The sequence below is a fragment of the Coturnix japonica genome, chromosome 15, assembly GCF_054131305.1.
Source record: "Coturnix japonica strain WE chromosome 15, WE-NBRP24, whole genome shotgun sequence".
Classification (NCBI taxonomy): Eukaryota; Metazoa; Chordata; class Aves; order Galliformes; family Phasianidae; genus Coturnix; species Coturnix japonica.
The window spans coordinates 13,145,892-13,159,252 of record NC_140677.1 but is presented as its reverse complement, the minus strand read 5'-3'; the positions used below and the strand labels follow the sequence as shown (position 1 = coordinate 13,159,252).

At 47.2% G+C, this 13,361-nt stretch overlaps 1 protein-coding gene across 2 annotated transcripts in view; it reads right to left on the bottom strand.

Moving 5' to 3' along the window:
• Positions 1 to 12,942, bottom strand: part of PHF2 (PHD finger protein 2) — a 73,704-nt gene extending 60,762 nt beyond the window's left edge. For both annotated transcript variants that reach the window (XM_015874751.3, XM_085516510.1), the window contains exon 1: positions 12,824 to 12,942. In XM_015874751.3, the coding sequence (XP_015730237.1) occupies positions 12,824 to 12,921 (98 nt within the window). In that variant the 5' untranslated portion in view covers positions 12,922 to 12,942. The remainder of the gene's footprint in view (positions 1 to 12,823) is intronic.
• Between the last annotated feature and the right edge of the window lie 419 nt (positions 12,943 to 13,361).

Here is a 13,361-nt window from a genome sequence, read left to right as displayed (position 1 = left end):
TCCACCAAGGAGGTGGTATCTTTTCTCCTTTGATATGGAGACAGGATGAATATCTCAGTATGATAGATGCTATTTGTGACAGAGAAAAGAAAGCAAAACTGCACCTTCAGAAAGAAGACATGGTAGCCATGACTATTTATTCAGAGCTGTACAATATACAGGTTTCCTTAGTTCAGATATTAAGACAAATCACTGCGCTGACATGGAATGTAGCAGTGCCCTTTACGTCCATCATAATGAGTCATAAGGATTTACACCACCTGATGAAGTTCAGCTGTGAATGTACACGCTTCACTGGCTAACTTGTACTACTGGTCTCTTCTTGGTCTGCAAAGGTATTGATTTAACTTCTATTAAGTTGTATGACACAACAGGTTGGTGATGCTTTGATTTACAGAGAGAAACATGAGGCTCAGCGTAATGCGACAGCAGGTGAAAGCAAAACAAGCTCTTTCCCAACAGCTATATGTTCTGTAAGTAGCAGAAAACAGGATTTTTCTCCCTCAAAAGCACAGGTAAAAAACATAAACAAACACAATGCTGAAAAAGAAAATAACCCTAAAAAAAGAGATCTAATTAATGATGTATCTACCAGTGGTGTTCGACTGACAGTAAATGTAACACACTGTGGCAAAGCCAGTCAAATCTACACACACACTCAAGAAGAACCACACTGAACCACAGGGCTGAGCCCCTTTTCTACCTCCTGACTTCAACAGTATCTCTATTTATGGATACAGGGCCCAGAGCACTGCTGTTGCATAAATTCCTTCTGTGCACTGCATTAATTTGTGTTTATCATTGTTTATCAGCAATTTCAGAGCACGTCTATTTAACATATTAGCATGTGTCCCAGTAAATTACTCATTACCGCTTTCAGAAGAGTAACTCATCCAAAGGCATAGCTCTGACAGAAACAGCCGCCTGTTAGGCACCGTAACAGTGCAAGCTCTCAGGGATTCTATTAGCAATTCCTAAAGAATTAATTTGCTATAAATTATTCTTACATTGTACTTTGCAATGCTGTTCTTTTCAGCTCTACTTTGGGATGAAATCTCAGAGGCTGACTCAGCACCACCCAGCATTGCTTCCCTACCACCAAGGTGAGCTGCCTTATGTGAGCAGCCTTATGTGAGCTCACTTATGTGAGCAGCACTGCACATGGGGCTGCAGCAATTGGGATCCTAATCTTCTGCTGGGGGAAAAGAGTTACACAGTTGTTTTACCCCAGGACCACGTGCAGTGGGATTGACACAGCTGTTGGCATGCAGCAGTCTCACCAAAAATCAGAAGTGATTTCTGGTCTTGTAGCTGTTCAGAAGCAAAGCAATACCTAACACTTTCTAAAGTCACACATATCAAGTCCAGCTGACATTTAAACAAACTTCCAGAGGAAGATGTTGTCTATAAGGTAGGTTTGGCCAAAGTAAAGCATAAACCAAAGCAAACTAAAAGCAGCTGCAGATCTGAAGCTTCAGGGTTCTGGGCAAGACACTTGGCATACCCCAAACTCCTTCGAAGAATTCATGAACAGTATCAGAACTTGATTTACCCAGATGCTTTAACTGGAATAAGGAAGCAGCTGGATTTCTGGGGAATGCACAGCAGCAGCTCCACCTGCCCACCACAGCCCACTGCTCCCACAGCCACCACTGCCTTTGTTGGTTGGTTATCCCTGTGGGAAGCTAAAGACAAGCTCAGAAGTGGCTGTTAGGTTGTATTACGTGTCTTGTTCTGGTAGCAGAACCACACACATTTAAGATGCCTTCCCTGCTGCTTTCCTCATCTTTTATGTGGATTTGTGTCTCTTAAAGGCACAAAACATTTCAAAGCAAATGTGAAATCAAATGTAAGTAGTAGCATCTCATGTAACCTGCCTGAAAGCAATGTCCTCAAGTTTCATATGATTCCAGTGGATAATAAAGGAGATACTAATTTGTTTTCAGTAAGAAACACATGTCACCCACCAGCAATTTTTAGCCTATTTTCATATTACTCCAAGTGTGCAAAGGCCTGTTAACCTCACCTTTATGCAGCTGATTTGTTCCAAACTAACACAGGAAACCCTGGAGACCTCCTAATACTGCATTATTTTGAGCTGCAGAGGAGCAGAACAAGTAACAGGACCTGAGCTCTGCAGTGATACTCACTTTCATTAGTAACTGAATGATGGCCTTGAGACTGCACACTGCTGTGTGTGCTGAGTTGCACTGCTGCAAATTGCTGTTTGCTTCAACCGATTCCACGTCAGCAAATTGACATTTACTGCAGACAATTTATGAAGCAGATTTCCAATTACCAAAGAACTGTAAAAAATGTAATGATGTTACATTTTGAGACACGGATTAAATGTCTTCATAAACACGCTGAATTGTTCATACACCTGCAGTCCTGGTTCCTTCAGTCTACAATTCTCAGGGTGCGATACTGAACTCCAGATATTTCCCTGCAAAGCCTCAGGTGAAACATTGTTTTCATTCCCATACATGTTCCTACGCAAAATTAACACTCTGTTTAATAATGTCATGCTTTAAAATTATCATTTAAAAGTTATATTGCATGTATCAAAATGCTACACTTACAGGAACTCATCTGTACTAAGAACTGTTACCAATGGCATCCATTTCCAAAGCTACTTCGGTTCTTTTATGGGAAACAATATATTTTCTCTTTCTCTCCAGACAGTTTTTAGGTCATTTTACAAACTTAGCATGAAGTGTTGATATTGTTTTCGCTGCTTGTGGCTTATCAGAACAAAATGAGAGCTCTGCCTCCAAGAAAGGGAAACCTTTACCAAGGAGCGAAAGCTGCAATGCACACAGGCTGCCTTTCCCCTCTGATATTCACTGCAGGACGGTTTTGCTGCACAACAGCCTTGCTCTGTATGATCACCCACCCTTGATAAAAGCACATCTAAGCACAAGTACACTTGCTGAGCTTTGTAGCAATAAGCCATCTACTACTCCTACCTCCTTCAGTCGTACCAAAGTCACAGTACTCTGGGGAATGAGTTTACTCACAGCAATGACCCGAAAAGCTGCAGAACGCCAAGGTTTTCAACAAAGGCTCTGAGAAATACTCCAGCTTTACAGGAGCCTTCGCAGAGAACTGGCACATTTGTGAGTGGGAAACTCCCCATGAGTTAAATTCTGCTCTTGTGAGGATATGTTCCACTCTCAGTAATCTCTGTGGGAACCAGACATGGACATCTGTGCATATAGCAGCCGCTGATGTTTAAATTTCTCTATTTCTGTTCCCTTGAAGGTCTGTGGCACAAGCAGGATGAAGCTGCTCTCCCATCAACAGGCATTTTGCCACAGACTTCCGTGGGAACACAGACTGGCCAGTGCAGCTGAACCGCGCCTGATGTTGGCCGTGTCCTGCATTTAAAGTAAATGGTTCTGTTTTGGAAAGAGTTTCTTAGTTCCAAAAGAGCAACAAAACACAGAAATGAAAAAGAGCAAAAGGAAAGAAGCAGCAAACAGCTTCAGATCGTGACAACCAGCAGTCAGATGGACTCTGAAAGCACAACACCACTAAACTCGGTGTGAGTGCTGTTCAGAAGCACACGCCACAAACCATACTTGCTTGAATCTGCTTTTTGTTATAACACGATTCAGCTCTCCATGAAAATGCAGGAAAAAATGTACTCAGAACAGCGGCTGTGTCAGCTCTGTCATATCAGTGAAAACATTCCTGGTGCCATAGACCCGGGTAATACACATCTCCTCTTCCTCCTGCCTCCCATTGTGCTTTTGCTCTTGGTAGAAGCAGACAGAGACATTTCCCATATAACAAAAGTAGGATGAGAGGGAATGGCCTCACATTGTGCCTGGGGGTCCAAGTTGGGCATTAGGTGAAACTTGTCCAAAAGAGTGGTCGGGCACTGGAACGGGTTGCCCAGGGAGCTGCTGGGGTCATCAGCCCTCAGTGTGTTCAAGACCCATGGAGACGTGGCACTGAGAGATGTGGACCTAGTGTGGTCACAGGCTGGACTCAAGTATCTCAATGGTCTTCCCATCCAGCATCTCTGATTACACATGATATGCTGAATTGGCATTTCCAGCTGTCCTTTGTTTTTGACGCATACAGAAATAATTAAAATTACTGCTTATTACACCCCTTTGATTAATTTTCCAGTGGTGCTGAATTAATTTAATTTCAGCAACAGTAACATACTTTTTAAATGGAAAAAAAAATGTAGCAGTATTACAAAAAGTGATATAAATTGTATATCAGAGTTAAGTAGTTGGAGAGTCAGGGGAGCAGCTTGGTGGTTATCTCGCAGATTAGTTGTACACACAGTGTAGCGGCTTTATTTATATCTCCAGGCTGCTCCTTCTGCTGCACTCCCCCTCCTTCCCTTTGCAAATCACAGCACTCCTGCAGCGTGAGGCTGCTCCGTGCAATAGCATTGAGGAGCTGGGCCAAGCAGCCAGAGCCTGACCTCACAGAGCACTTCGGGACACTTCCAGCACAGCACAAACAGCTCCTGCTCCCAATGCTGCGGGTGGCACACTAAGAGCTGCCCTAATTCATGAATGGGACACGCCAGTGATAAACTCAGTGCAAGATGGCGATTTACACCCCATTATCAAACCTGTTCTGTACGTGGCTTCTGCTGGATATCACAGCCACCCTAATGGCACCGATTTCTTACCTACTCCCCAGAGTAAAATCCAGCTGCAATGAAACCACTGAGCTTTTAAGAAGTGAAAGCAGGTCATTTCTGCTAAGAAAAAGTGAAACTGAAAATGAAAGAAGGCACAGAGGAGTGATCAAAGGACACTCCCCGAGCTTCTGGTAGCAGCATTCTAGAAACTATAAGCTGTACACAGACTTGTTGACTCAAACAACACATACACCAGGAGCTAAGTGCTCTGACACACACACATCGTAGGGGTTTGTTACTCCTCTGCTACGAAGTATCGCTGCCAAGATGCACAGTGTGCCTGGGATACACGCTCTGCCTGAAACAAGTATCTTTCTGAAGATACGAAGAGCCCATGCAATTACAAGTTTGCCAGGCTTCCACCAGGACACAACGTTACAAGGATCATCTATATACATTTGCCACAAGTGCTCCTGGCAGAAGGAGAGCAAAGAGATCACCGCAGCACTGGCTGCACAATTTGGGGTCAGAAGCAGCCCAGCTCAATGGAAGGCATCTGAAATCATTCAATGAAGCATGGACAACAATCAGGGCTCTGTACAGAAGTAGCAAGGTAAGCATATTTCTTTCTTTAGAGTGGTCAATCCCTACTCAGCAACTAAAAGTGAAGTACAAGCGTCACTGCTTTATATACGAACAGTAGACAAGAGTGAATAGAGACTGCAGAGATTGCCTATGGACTTCTTTTCTAGCTAGATTACACACAGTGGGGAAGCAGCATAAATGTTCTTGGTCGTTCTTGAGCTGTGCTGCTTCTGATGGTGCTTCTGTAGCTTACGCTTCTGAGGTGACGATGGAAGAAGTACTTAACAGCCCTACAAGTTTGCTATTCTTCTCTCCATCACAAATGGACAAAGCTGTGTCCCAGGAGACAGTCCCATTGCACAGACCCACACAACAGCAGCAGGCTGAACCCTTTCACTTCAGCCTCCTGCCTGATCCATGGACTCTGGGGAGATGCTCAATACAGGGGATTAAACATTGCTGCAGCTCTGGTTGTTTGGATTGTATTCCTGTACAACCATCAGTGGCTGTTTCACGTGTTCCCACGTTATTCTGTGCTCATCCAAGAAGGTAATGAAAAACATTTGCGTTCGCTGTTGTATCTGGATCAGAACGCTGAAGCTTTGAAGTACCCACTGCTAGAAATTTACAACGAGACACTGTTCTACACCAAATTACTACTAATAAAGATCTGAGCTGAAAGGGTAAATCATAACCACATGGCTCACATTTAATAAATGTATTTTTATACACATGAACACTCATAAATGTATACTATAATCACACGTGCAAACCCCATGAAAGCCAAAGACTTCATCCCGTTGCCCAAACACAGTGTCGATGAATTAAAAGGAACACAGGAAGATTACAAGCATCGTTATTTTTTTAGTAATGATCATGTATTTAAGTATCATTATCACTATAATTTGCCTATTTCTCAGTCAGCATTGCCAGACCGGTAAATGGCACATATGAGATAGGAACAACATTCCTGCCAACGTTCATGTTTCTGCTGCTTACCATTGAGATGTTAACAGCAAAGAAAGAATCCCTAGCTTAAATAGCTCATTTTTTTTCCCCACTCCCCACTAAAAGCAGTGGATAAAAGTGCTGGATGTGCTCATGTTAGAGACCTACACAGCTGTGCGACTGCGAGCATATGGAACTGACAGTGAAAGCCTCTATTCTCTGCTCAGGACTGTGGGCCCATCACTAAGCTGATCCCTCCCAGTGATCTGCCCTGAGGCGGTGGGCAGAGCAACTCCCCTTCCTCCTGTCAGTGCATCTTTCCTCTCTTCAGCCTCTGACACCAACCCCACCAGATGCCTGCAGAAGCTCAGCAAGAAGAGGGTTTCACTCTCTGAGACCATGAGGAAATGATTTCCTTGTGTGCTGGATGCACTCCCAGGCTGGAAATGCAGCTACGGAGAGCACAAAATAGCAGAACAAGTGAGGAACCTTTGCAGTCTGACCAGACTACATCCTCAGTGAGCACAGACACCACCACTCACCCCTCTGTGACTTTCTGTCACTCTGTGGCTGAGCTGTTTGGCCATTACGTGGGAGGATAAACTTAAACTGCATCTCATGTTATTATGACAATGACATCACAAAGGCAGGTGCAGTAGCAGTTGTGTCATAAATCAGTTGTATTAATTAGTGTATCTGGAAAGCAAATGCTGAGTGTATTTGCATATTCAAATTACACTGGACTAAGTTCAGGAAGTCTTGTTTTAAGGTCTAATTCTCCCTGAGCTGTGGCTGGTGTCACTTCATGCCTATAGTATTTTTTATATGTTTTGCTATTGTATATTTTTGCAAGGAAGATGATAGATAATTTACACAACATAGTAATTAAGCAGGTGATACCCTGGAAGAAAAACAACAGGGAATAGAAGAAATCTGCTCAAAACCTTATTATTGCCTATGTATTCTATCTGAAAGGTATTTGGATGCAGTGAGCGGCAAGATCATGTCTCAAAATAGATGGTGCATGATGCCCTAAAATAGCTCGTGCACAGCCTTATTGTTTTCAAATAAAAACCTGGAAAGGAATTACTATTTATATCACTCAGCAAGTCTAGGAGTTTCTAATACACAGGCACACATGGCTGCAGACTGAGCAGAGAAAATGGCTACTGTGAGAAATCCAGTTCACGCCAGAGTTTGCTCACTACGCCACCCCAAAGCAAGTCCCCAACAGCACACCTCTATTACATACCGCAGCTCTGCTTAATAAAACATCCCAGGAAACCACTGGCTATTTAATATACAGAACTTATGACAAGCAGGACAACCAGCCCTCACAACCAGAAGGCCAGAGCCGTGCAAGTGATGAGTTTTGTTCACTGGAAGTACGTTGTAACAAAAATACAATGCTACTCGCAGGGCTTTACGTTTGCTGTGCCAGAAGCGGAATGCTGGTACGTGCTATGAAGTTTTGTTAATGAAGCTTTGAGCAGGAAGATCCCTTGCTTGTGAAAGTGAAAGCACAGCCCACAGCACAGCACACTGCTTCGGCATGGACACGAATCACAGCCTGCCCGCCAACAACGCAAACCCACGAGGGCAGAGGGAAGCCAGCTTTGCACTGCTCCAGGCACCGAGTGTTTGCTCAGCCCTTGTGCAATCACACAGCTGTACAAACTGTACCCAGGCTGCAGACTGTGCTCACTTCATTACAGGCTGCTCTACGCAGGACAACTAACCAGGCTGTAAAAACACCATTCGTTTTCGCTGTGGATATGATATCAGAGAACTGAAGGGAACACACCCTAGGTTAACCTTGCCTCCTGAATATCCCAACAAGGAGCCATGCTGCTCTTCCTCCTGAGCTGCAGGGCCACCGCATGCAGCTGGGCACCTTGGAACTGCAGGCTGCTCGTGCACAAAACAGCAGCACCCAAATCACATGGGAGGCTGCGTTTGCTTGAAAAAGCATATTGATTGGAAAGGGGAAAATATGCTACGGTAATATTAACAATGATTGGGTCTAGAGAGGCCTATAATGCATCTGAAACGTATCATCTCCTCGCCATTTTTTCCTCTATATGTAGTTACACCACCTCAATCACTTTCTCAAGATATTTTTATCCATTCCCTTCATTACAGAGCTATTTAGCAATAAGGAAAATGCAGCAGGTTGGTTAATCAAGCCCCTGTTTTCTCACAGAACTGATCTTTTGTTGCCTGAGAAACGATATCGCTTTCACTTTCCTGCTAACAGTGCAGCACCTGCGGAGGGTGCAGACCCGCTGCTGCTGGCCTGAGCTCAGTACGGCCCAGCCAAAGGCCTGTGCTGCTGGGGAGCACTCATTCATTCACATATTACTCATTTTTATCATGAGTTCAAAACTTCACATTCCATACTCACAACTCATATATACGTAATCTTTTTCTCGGCTTTTCGGGGTTCTGAGGGAAACAAATCTCACTACAGTGGCTGTATGGACAGTTTATCCAGAACAGTGGTCTATGGGGTCCATAAAAACACTTCTCAACTAATTTTTTTCTTTCCTTTTGCTTTTCTCTTTCTTTCTTTTTATTTTTAAGTTTTACCCCAATGTTCACATTTGACCACAACCAGGGATGCAGTAAAAGAGAGGACCCAGACACTGCCAGGCAAAGCCAGACCTATTTAAAGAAAGAGACAATGCTGGATGTTCCTGCATCTCCCCCATACACACTGTTTTCAGTTTTGCAATGTAACAACAAGTGTGTTTCTCAACCCAGATGGAGTTCATTCTGTGCATCAAGACTGCAGCTAAAAATCATCCTAACCCTATGCTGCTATAGGAATTGCAGTAACAACTTGTAGTTGGCTTTTATAATGGTACTAAGATATCACTTCAGCTATAACAGTGACAATAAGTTTGAACATTTCAACACAGGAAAACAAATATAAAATCAGAAGCATAGAATCATTAAGGTTGGAAAAGACCTTCAGTACCATCCAGTCCAACTGTCCATCTGCCACCAACATTTCCCCACTAAACCACACCTCTCAGTACAACATCCGACCCTTTAATTCCTCCAGGGATGTGACTCCACCACCTCCCTGGGCAGCATTTCCAGAGCCTGAGCTCTCCTTGGAGAAGAAATTTTACCTAACATCCAACCTGAATCTCCTCTGGGTTATTTTATTTAGAGATTATATGATTCTCCCACATCAAGAAGAACAGATACGTATTATAAGTACTGGTAACAAAACAACCCCTGCAGAGAAATAAATAATTCACCTCCTTCCACTTACAGATGTAATGAATAACCCAGAAGAGATTTCTAGTGGAACAAACTTAAGCAAAAGGACTCACCTTGCCTCAAGTTCTTCAAACTCCAGTAATGGGTGACTTGAGTAGTTTGAAGTTTGCTATTAAGTATAACTACATCCACCTGCAAAGATTTTGTATCCACAAACCGTCAGCAAAACTACCACAGCTGCTCCCAGCTGCAGCAAAGGTGCAAAGGAAAAGAGGGCATCTCTTAAAGGGGCAGCTCCTAAACCCTATGCAGCTTTATAGCTGGTAACCACCACCACCCAGAAGCAGACAAGGCGGTGCTGCTCACAAGGCATTACATGCTTTGATAAATGATTCTACCAAGTCAATTCAGTGATCGCAGCTACCAGAGGCCACTGTCACTGTGTATACACAGGCTGTAGGATTTCCCATTTGACCTCAGTGGTGCCTTCCTTGGGTTCCCACTTTTCAGTCTCGTGGAAGCTGAGGAATCCAGCATGGTCACTGCAAGAGGAAAACCTGGCAGTGCTGTGCTACAGAACTGTTCTGCCAGCTAAGGTACAGCAGAGGAAAGGCAACAGCAGGACCAGCACAACTCTTGAGAAGTGCAAGAGTTGGTGTCTCAGAGAATCTATGAGTCTCTTTGGCAAAGGTTCTGTCCTTACACATAGTGGTGTGAAACAGCCCCGCTCTACTGTCTGCAGAGGCATTTCTTTTCCTTCCCTCTCCAGGGCTGGGAGCACAGAGGTGACTGAAAGTTGGTCTAATAATAAGAAGCCACAAAGCAGCGCTCTGCGAACACGCCGGTGGCTGCACAGTTCAGTACGCCTCATAAACAGCGGCTGGGGGCCCTGATGATGGGTAACATATGGAGCTGTAACAAAGGGCCTCTGAAAGCTTTGCAGAGAAAGGAACTGAGCCAATGATGAAGTCTTTCCTCTTTCTTCTTAGAGATCAGCAACACCCCACAACCACTGGTGCACAAAACCAACCCAGACGCCTTCGTCTGGCAGATAAAACCTACCTGCCAGGTACAGCAGTTCAACCCTACACGCTCACACAGTGACTTCACTGCATGCAGGCCTTGCTCCAGAGTGATGACTAGAAAATGGAGGAAAGCCTCTGATGCACAAAGTTCAGACACAGCAGTGGACAACCACTCGGAAGTAACCTGCGGATTAAGTTGGGATCTCTAAAGAAAGATCTAACGCTGCTTCACAGGAGAAATCCTGCCTGAAGAAGATCACAGAAGCTGCCGTGATGAGTGAGACCTGAAGGCCCCAACAACCCGGCCTGGCCCTCCCAGCACTCCTTCAGGACACATTGCAGTGTGGTCACTTTCCAACTGTGGTGACAGCTTAGCTCTGCTTGCAGCTTCTAAGTGGCACTGAGCAAATTTAACTTATTTTTCACCTTTGAATCATACAAATGTACCATCAGGACTGTTGAAGTGCCACAGAGATGTCAGCCAGCATTAGGAGGGATGGGGACCACAGCTGCTGTGTGAACAGAACCCTGTAGAAGCAGGTGCTGGAATATCTGGAAGCTACTGTCAGGGAGGAAGCACGAAACCCCTGATCTGCTTCTATAGAACTGAAACAGGAACAGCTTTATTATTTTTCCCTGCAATGTGCTGTGTGTGTGTTTTAAGTGGGCAAACCTCTGTGAGAGCTCAGAGCTTTGCACACTCAGTCACTTTAGTTACAGTACAGTACCTATACAGGTATTAACACCAACAGTGCTTTGAGCACCCAGGAAAGAGACAACTCTCCATGACCAAATCCCGATGTCTATATTGAGCTGATGATTTATTGGCTCATACAGTACCGAGCAAATCAAACAGGGACAGATACAGGTGGTTTCTTACTCCATCAGCCACCTCGCTTCCCCAATAATTTAAGGTTCCCTTGGAGAACGGTCGCCTCGGTTTTGCTCACTGTAAAACCCACCTCTGGGGGCTACTTTTGGGCTGAGCACAGGCCCTTTGCCCCCTCTGTAGGTCAGATCCCCTGACAGCCTCACAGCCTCACCGCAGAGCCCAGCACCATCCCCGGGACACACGGCAGATGCTGGCACATCACTGTCCTGCTCGGGTACAACCAGCATCGCTTCCAGCTCACATCTCACAGCAAAGCTGGGCGCTCAATCCTCGAGTCCCTCCCCAACTTCCTCACCTCGAGCAGAGGAGGAAGGAGAAAAAAGAAACAAAACCGAATAACCAACAACCCCGAAGTTCAGTTTCACGCAGCATTAACTCAAGTGCGCCCGCTCTGCCATTGTCTCCCGCACAACAGCCCGCCCGCTCTCGCTTTCCATGACAAAGCTTTAGGGCGAAATGAATCTAGGGCCGAAGTCCTCCTTTGTCCGCCCTAAACAAACTCCCCCGGCGGCATCGCGGGGCCCTTCGGCGGCTGCGGGGCGGGGGGCAACGCATGGAGCCCCTCCTTCTCCGCTTCCCTACGAGGCGGGGGCCGTGCGGAGCGGGGCGGGCTCGGTGCTGCCGGGGTTTTCCCCGCACGGCCGCCGCCGCCGCCGCCCCGCCTCAGGGCCGGCTCTCTCCCTCCCCTCCCGCCCCCATCGGCTCCCGGCTCGGAGGGGCTTCCCCTCGCCCTGCGGAGCCTCCGCGGCCCCGCGTTTCCCCTCCGCCCGTTCCGCGCCCCGCCCCGCCGCCCCGTTAAGGGTTAAAGCCGCAGGGCCGGCCCGGAGATGGCAGCCCTGTCAGACGGGAAACACCCGGCTGCCCCGACAGGGCCGTGGAGCGCGGCGGCGGGGCTCGTAGGGGGGGGTGAGATCCCCGAGAGGGTGAGGCTCGCCCGGCCCGGAGCTCCGGGCGTGGAGCCCGCTGACAGCGCGGCCGAGACCCGGGACGCTGAGCCCTCTCCCCTCCGCTCCGTGTCCGTAACGGGAGGTTGCGGGACGCGGCCCGACCTCTCCCGACCGGCGGAGCGGCCCCATAGCCGGGCTCATACAGCCGGCAGCCGGCGGCACGGTCCGCGCTCCGCTCCGCGCACCCCACGGCGCTCGCCCCGAGGAAAGAAGCACAATGTCCCCCCCCCCCCCATCCATAACCACCATCACCCCAATGACACCGGAGCCCCGGGGAGGAAGGGGGGGGTGGGGGGGGGGAGCTTTGTGCGGGGAATTGAAGGCAAATTTACAAAACAAAACAAAAAAAAAATACAACGCGGAGGGAGAGAGAGACGGGGGCAGAGTGGCTCCTCCTCCTCCTCTCCAAAAAGGCCTGTTGGAAAACTGCACACGGCGGCGGCTCCAACGGCACCATCGCCGCGCTCTGCCCTGGAGAGAAAAGGAGGCGAAAGGCACCGAGCGAGAGGAGGAGGAGGAGGAGGGGAGGGGGGGGGGGGGACCGCGGCGAAAGGGGGGAAAAGGCCCGATCTCTTTGTGTTACCTGCCGTGAAACCAGTCCTTGCAGGCATCGCATTCAATCATGAAGCGGGTTACGTCGTAGGGCAGCCTACAGATGCAATAGACGGGCACCGTCGCCATGTTAGCTCCCTTCAAAACAACACCGGACTCGCGGAGAGGCGAGCGGGGCTGGCGGCGGCTCCTGCCGCTCGGTAGCTTTGGCGGCTGCTCCTTCCGAAACGCGAGCGAATTTGCGATGTCGAGAGACGGAGCGGGGAAAAAGGGGGGGGGAGGTGGGGGGGGGGGGGAAGGGGGGAGAAAAGAAGGGGGGAAAAAAGAAAAAAAAAAATCAGATAATGCAATTACGGCTCCTCAAGGGCGAGCGAGCAATGTCAGAAAAATAAGAAAGGGCTTCGCAAAGTTTGGCTGCATGGTTCCTCCGGCTCCGCGAGCGCCGACCGGACCGGGGCTTTTTTTGTTGTTGTTGTTGTTAAATGATTATTATTCAAAATGTTTGGCGAAATGCATTCTATTGCATGCCCCCTGGTGACAGTACAGTACCGAGGCTTTTCATAAACACT